Source organism: Pseudopodoces humilis, chromosome 10 (assembly GCF_049639895.1).
Source record: "Pseudopodoces humilis isolate 2021_Gansu_Grassland_sample_001 chromosome 10, ASM4963989v1, whole genome shotgun sequence".
Classification (NCBI taxonomy): Eukaryota; Metazoa; Chordata; class Aves; order Passeriformes; family Paridae; genus Pseudopodoces; species Pseudopodoces humilis.
This window is the reverse complement of record NC_142209.1, coordinates 20,090,498-20,097,992: the sequence shown is the minus strand read 5'-3', so window position 1 is coordinate 20,097,992 and position 7,495 is coordinate 20,090,498. Positions and strand designations below refer to the sequence as shown.

The following is a 7,495-nucleotide window of genomic DNA, read 5'->3' as shown; positions in this document are numbered from 1 at the left end:
TTCAAGGAGCATAACCTCTTTTGCTTTAAAATGGGCTTGCATTGAAGATATTCTGCTCTGATCAACCTATGCAGCTGATAATCTCAAAGAACAATCTCCTTTAGGTTTGTAATAGTCTTCAAAGTACCAACACTTGCTTGTAAAACTTGTGATTTTTTGTCATTGATTAAATGACACAGAAACAGGCGGTGACATCTATGACTGGCTCATATTTGAAGCTGGTAAAAAATAAGCTTTAAGAAGAATATTTTCATTAAGTGCCTATTTTCTCAATCTTAACACAGTAAGTTAACTGCCACATCTCTAAACACTGTTTCCTTAGGGCTACTGTACTATTTCTCTCTAACACCTGAAATCAACACTCATGTCACTCTGCTAACGCCCATGTAAACTATTCAGATTAAGCCTCTGGAGGAGTAACTTTACAAAAAAAAAAGTCACATTTTAAAGTACTCGTGTACAAGCTTTGACATAAAGGCAAGGTAAACTGCAGGAGATTAAATGTATGCAGTCATTTCAAAAAGGAATTTTCCTGCGGCTGAATCTGCTTTCTTTGTACAGTTACCTGCTTCAAGTCACTCTTTGGCCTTATTAAAAAATGGTGATGAGCTGCATGGTGTCTTGAATTAGTATATACCTTAATAACCACATAAACATTTTATTTCCTTGTTTGTGGGTGCTGTTCAACAGAAGTACAGGTTGCTACGATATTTTTGCTCTGAAGCTGTTACTTCAAACTAACAAAGGCAGGGATAGGAGCATAAAAAAGACAAAAACATTGCTATTATTATTCATCAGTTTACATTTATTGAGAAAAACCATACAAAAACCATTATACAATTAATGTGTACCCATATTACATACAATGTCAATGCAAGCTCAAAACCACATTTTTGTAAAGCATTCAATTTACCTCAAGTCCAAGCTGCATCTCCCTAAGACACTGTTCCCATCACAGTTGCCTTTTAAAGCCAATCTTCTGTTTACACACGGGTAGTTTCTGCAGAGAACACTTTTCTCAGGACGAAAAGGCATTTCACATGCACGCAAGAGAAATACTTGTGCATACACAAGAGTTTCATAAGCTATTACTAGGGAAGAGGGACTCCTGTCAATTGTATGCTTTCTGAAAAGCCCAGTCCTCCCTCCCCCCACTTCCAGAGAAAAAGCAAAATGGAAAAGCTTTTAGCATGCAATGGGAAACTTAAGAATTACTCTGGAAAAGAACAGGGGAGAAACAGCTTCTACCATCCAATAAAATACCACTAGTAAAAAGATGAAATACTTCAAGATAGGCTGTGCAAGTGAACTGTGATCCTGTCTGCCTGGACAAGTGAAACATGACTTATAATTAAGCTACACTAAAGAATATCCACCTGTATTTTATTCCACGTCCTAATAAAGTATAGGCTGCAGAAAGTGATATGAAAATGCTTTTCCTACTTAGAAACATTATGCTTCCTTTTAAAACCTGTCTTACTCTTTAAATTCATTGTGGGACACTAAATGGTGAGGGTGGGGTAAACAGGAAACATTTCAAGACACCTTTTGGACAGGTTCACTGCATTTCTTAAGCAAGTCCAGTCATCTTTTTGGCTACTGCAGTAAATCCAACAATCTACTGTTGTCCCAGGAACTCTGAGTTTGGAGACAGAGTTGAAAAAGAAACACTAAGCTCTGCACAAACCAGCATGCCTGTAAGCCCTGCAGTGAGAAAGCTGGAAGCCAAAACACCTCAAATGCTACACACAAGAACATCTCCCCTTTCACACACTAGCAATACCCCAAATACACTGGCTTTTTCTTCTCTATCTCCTTCCATGGGCTAAATTAACCATTTGAAAGACCGTTCAAGATATTTTAGGAGTAACAGCTGAAGGAAAAAGTACGATGTAAAAAAGGAAGTGAACAAATGACTCACCCCCACACTAAATCCACAGTATCAAAATCCAAATGGTACACACCTACCCTCTTCTCACGTCAAAAATGAAGTTACATGTTAAACTACAGATGAAATGCTAAGTGGCTTGAGAAACTGAAGCACAACTATTAATTCAGTTCAAAAATTAGTTTGACTGTTTAGAAGAATATAAAGTAAAATAGATGATTTATATTATTAAATCACAGTTTAAAAACTTAACAGATCATGGAACATTTATGGTCAAACAAAGAATACTTTAAAGAATGAAAAGTGATCAAAACAAAAATTATACCCTATATAATTATGTATGGGATACATTTCAAATCTGTTATGCTTTTGCCAATTTTACCTTCTACATGGAGCCCTTCTATGGTCCATGCTCATCGGCTCACCAATGGCATACACTCAAAGGATTCCTCTTTACTGGCAGTAACTATCTCAGGACCTGATTCTATGAGCTATGATTTGGTGCTTGCAGCATCTTCAGCACTGTGTGTGAAAATGAAGGCAGTATTTTTGAATATTTTTCTTTGATGTACAGATAAGCAGGACTTTTGAAAGAGGAGCAGCACAGTTCAGAAACAAAATAATGAACAAAAAAACCAAAGAGATGCTGCTTTATGTTATGCTAAAAAAACCAACAACAAAAGCTCAGAACAAAAACCTGTACCAGACCATCTGTAAGACATTTAACATTTCATACTATCAAAATATTCAGCAATTCAGTTAAAAGTATCAAGAAACAGGATACACTGACTGCTATAGCGATAAAACATTATTTGCTGTACTGTTAAGATTTAAGTGGTGCTCATGCTTTTTAGGTTAAAACATACTCATCTCAAACTCCAAAATCTCTTTTCCTACTATGTCAAGTATGAATAAGCAAACTAAGTTATCTAAAGATTCCACTAACACACTATAACTGTAAGACACTTTATCAAGTTCAGTGATAACAACAAGAAGTCATTCTTTACATTTAGGTCTTATGGATTAGGTGGGAATAGTGCCCTATTATAAAAAAAACATTTGTGAAGGCTGTTGACATTTCTAACCAAAGCAATTCCTGCATATTTTAAAGGTTTTGATTCTTTAATTGCAACATTTATCTATTTGAAGTAAAATAATAAAAATTACTTATTCTGATCAAGTTCAATTACTGCAATCTAATAATCTTTTCTAAAAAAAAAAAAAAAAAAGAAAAAAGAAAAAATACATATTGACCTAGAAATATAAACAGTTGTTTAAAAACTTAAGATTTTCCACTCAAATGGAACCGTGAGTAACAATGCATTTGGGGAAGCAGCAGATTGCTTTTCAATACACAACCACAAAGATCTCACAGGGACAACATTAATGTACTGAAATATATTAATTTATATACTTCCTTAGGTTGTGCTTACCTGTTGCTTTTTTGCAGCAGAACCTAAGGTGGAAGGTCTGGGAAGGCACTGTGAAGTATAAATAATTGCACTGTTTGCAATTAATAAAGATTTTATACCTTAAATGAATCAAAATCAACAGCCTCCATTTTGTGAATGATAAAGAATCCAGTGAATTTAATTTTGCTCAGTTTAGTACATAATAAATGCACCATTCTGTAAGATTATCTACAAAATACCATGCAAAATACCTGAACTATTAAACTTAATACCCTACACTAAAGATAGCAAATACTGTCCTAGCCTTCTTCAAGCTACCAGCATAATTCCTAATTTTGAAAGGGATAAAAATAATTCCTTCTATTTCTACAGCACAATACATACATTGCTGATTATCTGAAAAAACTACTTCAGTTTTCAAGCCTTAACTTTTACTTCTCTGTGCAGCCACCCTAAAAAAACTTACTCTCAAAGCAACAACATGGTGTTCCAAAAATTAAAGCAATTAACAGTTACAGAATTATTTAAAACATACCTACATCACTACATATCTGCAAACTATCTGGAGAAAAGACAACTCTGTCTAACATGTGGTTCCAAAGACTTCAATGTCACGATATGCATACTTTAAACACTGAATGACAGCTGTCTCAGGAGTTCTAACAAAAAAAACTCTTACTCAGATAAACAGAAACATGATTTTCTTTAGCTATTGCTAAAAGTTTCAGGAATACTTACCCACAAAACTCAGTTTATGTGTATGTATATAGATAAGCAAACCTATGTTTCTGAATTAAGAAGCAATGATGATTTCCTAAGATACCAGCACTGTATTCCAACATAATATCACACAAGTACAGCATTTGCATTATGTGGAACATTGACAAAAAGATACTGTTGCAGTTCATCAATTTGTCATTCTGATGTACTTACAGTGCAATGCTCCTTGAAGGAACAATCAAGGATGATACACAGCACAGTCCTCCTCACCCCTATAGAGCTAGTTCTATACTGGCTGGATCAAACCTGCACTTCAACAGACAATGGCAAGACAGACTGTAGTGCATGTAGTCTAATATATGCAAAGAGCCAATAAATATGCAAAGAGCAAACACAGGATTTCAAGAGAATCAGCTTTTTAGTATGAGCATTAGAGCAATAAGAAGTTTCAAGTATATATAAAAAAATAATCAGTTGATTCAAATACTTGAATATTTACAAAAGAGAAGTTATCTGCTCTGCAGGAAGTTCTCAACCACTCCCACCACTCAAACAAAACAGCGTTTTAAGGACAGATGCAATTTCTGTAACTACTATGCATTACCACATTGACTTTTCTATACTGAATTTTGAAGTGGACTACTTTAAACTGAAGGCTTAAGCACATTACACTTTAAATTTTATAACTAGTCTGAAAAAATCCATAAAATAGTTATGCATGAACAGTTTTGAAGTATTCAATTAAAAACAAAAGTTATCTGTTATAGCAGCTGCACAGGTCTGAAACAGTGGTCATGAATAAAAAGAAATTTCACTGTTAATGCAATGGAAGTATGCCAAAAGATAATCTTCTTAAACACATGCAGTTTTAACCAAGTAGAAAGAAAATTAAGGTATCAAGATTACTGGTTGCTAGGCAGCAAAATACAATGAATGAAAGAGATGCTCCATCTACAGCTATTCTGCAAGAGGGGAAAAACATGCTAATGACAAGTTTTTAAACTCAACAAGGTTTATGGGGGGGGGGAAAAAAACCCAACTCAATTTGTGTACAGGTACCTTGATTCAGCGTTGCAAATCAATCCTATGATTAATTCTGCATATACCCACATATCCAACTTACCGACACAGGAGGTTTCATATTATTTATTGTAAAGCACAAAACAGGCATTTTAAAAGTGATAAAGTATACATTGAAAAAGTACATTTATATCACAAAGCATTGACCACATAATTGCAAATACATTTGCTGGAATGTGTACATCTACACTAATACTAAAAACAAACCATTTTTTCATTTCTACACAGAAATATTACCTCCTATCAGTAGTGATAGATATTTTGTACATTTTCAAAAACACTATTTTTTTAACCAAAATTAAGATCTTCATCAAGGCGTCTGCATCCATACATTTAACAAAGGTTTTTTCCCCCACACAATGAAGCAAATACTGTATTGTCCACTTCTTATTATTGGCCCTGTGCAGAAGAGATACATAAGAGATACACAAAAAGTTAAAGAAAATCCTTTAAATCGAGCTAACTCAGGAGTGAAGCCTTTAAGAAAGAAAAATTGGTTAATGTAAATGGTGGTGGCTTCTTGCATGGTTTTCAAAACCCTGGGAGGAGAAAGTTTTTCTTCTTTTTTTTTAAAAAAAAAAACAAAAACAATCACCAAACATATGGATAGATACAGAACTCAAGTTATCAGGTAAACAAAGTCATCTACTAAGTATTCTGATAGCTATTTTGCTTGAAAAAAAGATGCACACCCCAAAGGAACAAAGCAGGAGACATGCAAAAACATATCTACAACCACTGAGACAGAAGCCAGGCAAAAACCACTTTAGGACTGTACCTGTGGTGCTGGAGGATGCTGTGGCATTCCCTGTGGACTTGTCTGAGCATAGTATGCTGCCTGCTGCCTGTAGTACTCAGCCCACGCTGCGCTGTAATCTGGCTGGCCGCCCGGAGGAGCCCCAGCAGGGGCAGGAACAGCTTGACCTGCAAGTAATTACAATTACACACCTCTTTTGTTGCAATAGAAATGAGAAAATTTCAAGATCTCAGCGCCTAATAAACATCACCTAGCAATATTCCTCCAAGGCTTTTGAATAAACTTGTGTCTGCTTTTAACAGTCTAAAAACTCATCTGATTATTTTAATGTAATGATTCCCATGTAAATCAACATTGAGGAACCGTAAGGACAGTTGTTTCTGCCTTTTGATTAATAATAATGAATCATGTTTAAAGCCTGCTGACCTAAACAACAGTAGCATTTGAATACACACCAAGAGGCAAAACTTTTTGTAATCCACCTAGACTAATTTTATCTTATTTTACAGACTGCATTCATTAGCTCAGCAGATGCTAATTCATAAACTTCCCCAATTCTGACATCCATCATTCAATTACAAGGTTACTGCAGGTTACATTTTGCAAGAAGTGCAATAATTTTTGTAAACATTTACTCCACCACAGAATACAGTCCTGAAAATTTGCTTCCACGCTTTGTGGAAGTTCCAAATGTCTAGAAACAAGAGCATGTAAAAACGCACTCTTCCAGACAGCTCAGAAATACTGCTCCTTTCAGTAGAATCAACTGACTAAAATCCCAAACAGTGACAAACTGATACACAAGGACTCTTCAGCATATTAAAAAACAAAGAGCAATCAAAACTACAGCAAACCTTTCAGCTGTGCTGTTCTCCCACTGAAGATGTGTCAGACATTTTTACTTCCTTTTTCCCCCAACTTCAGAAACACCAAACACACCACTCCTAGTACCACTAATCTTTACAATTTCTGAGAGGTATTTTTGCAGTTACCACTACAAAATGTATGACTCTAAGCAAAGCAACACTCTTATTGCTCTACCTAAACATCTGTCCATGCATACTTGCAGGCATCCAGACAGAAGGGTTTTATACAGAGTGCTTCACTTGAAGTTTCCTGAAATTCCAAACCAGAGCTTTCATTACTGTGCTACAACACTTTTGATTTACATTCTTAGTGGGTTATTTTTCAAATCACAAGTTCTACAGAATTAGGATACTACCAAAAAACCACTACGTCTGCAAGTTTTTTTAAGATACAAGAAGAGAAACCTCCAAACCCAACAAAAACAAGCCACCACATCACATCATCCTACAGGAAATAAACCCAGGCAAAATGCAACTCTGCACCCTGTACAATTCCATGTGCACCCAACTGTCTATTCTGTTACAAACAGAAAGGGGCAGCTTCCACATGATGAGGGCTGGAAGTTTTCAATTCTACCTGAAAACACTTCACCTTTTATTTGAATGCAAGTGCACTGAGCAACTTTCTGGGGAACAGAGGAATGTGAGCATCAAAAAATTCTACTTAATATTTTCTACATTATCAGGAAGAAGGCTGGCTTTGGTTGGGTTTTTTAATACTTTAATAAAGAAAATTCGCATGAAGAATCTCAGCTATTCACACTACTCCTAC

The 7,495-nt window shown here is 35.4% G+C and overlaps 1 protein-coding gene across 17 annotated transcripts in view; it reads right to left on the bottom strand.

Annotated features, from left to right (window-relative positions):
• FUBP1 (far upstream element binding protein 1) overlaps window positions 1-7,495 on the bottom strand; it is a 33,900-nt gene that overhangs the window by 9,793 nt on the left and 16,612 nt on the right. For 2 of the 17 annotated variants that reach the window (XM_014250671.2, XM_014250674.2), the window contains exons 19-20: window positions 5,879-6,024; window positions 3,322-3,369 (exon numbers count right to left, since the gene is read on the bottom strand). In XM_014250671.2, the coding sequence (XP_014106146.1) occupies window positions 3,322-3,369; window positions 5,879-6,024 (194 nt within the window). Of the gene's footprint in view, window positions 1-132; window positions 4,332-5,150; window positions 5,500-5,878; window positions 6,025-7,495 lie in introns of those variants that run through there. The other 15 variants (XM_088060291.1, XM_088060289.1, XM_088060292.1 and 12 more) reach the window with 13 other exon arrangements.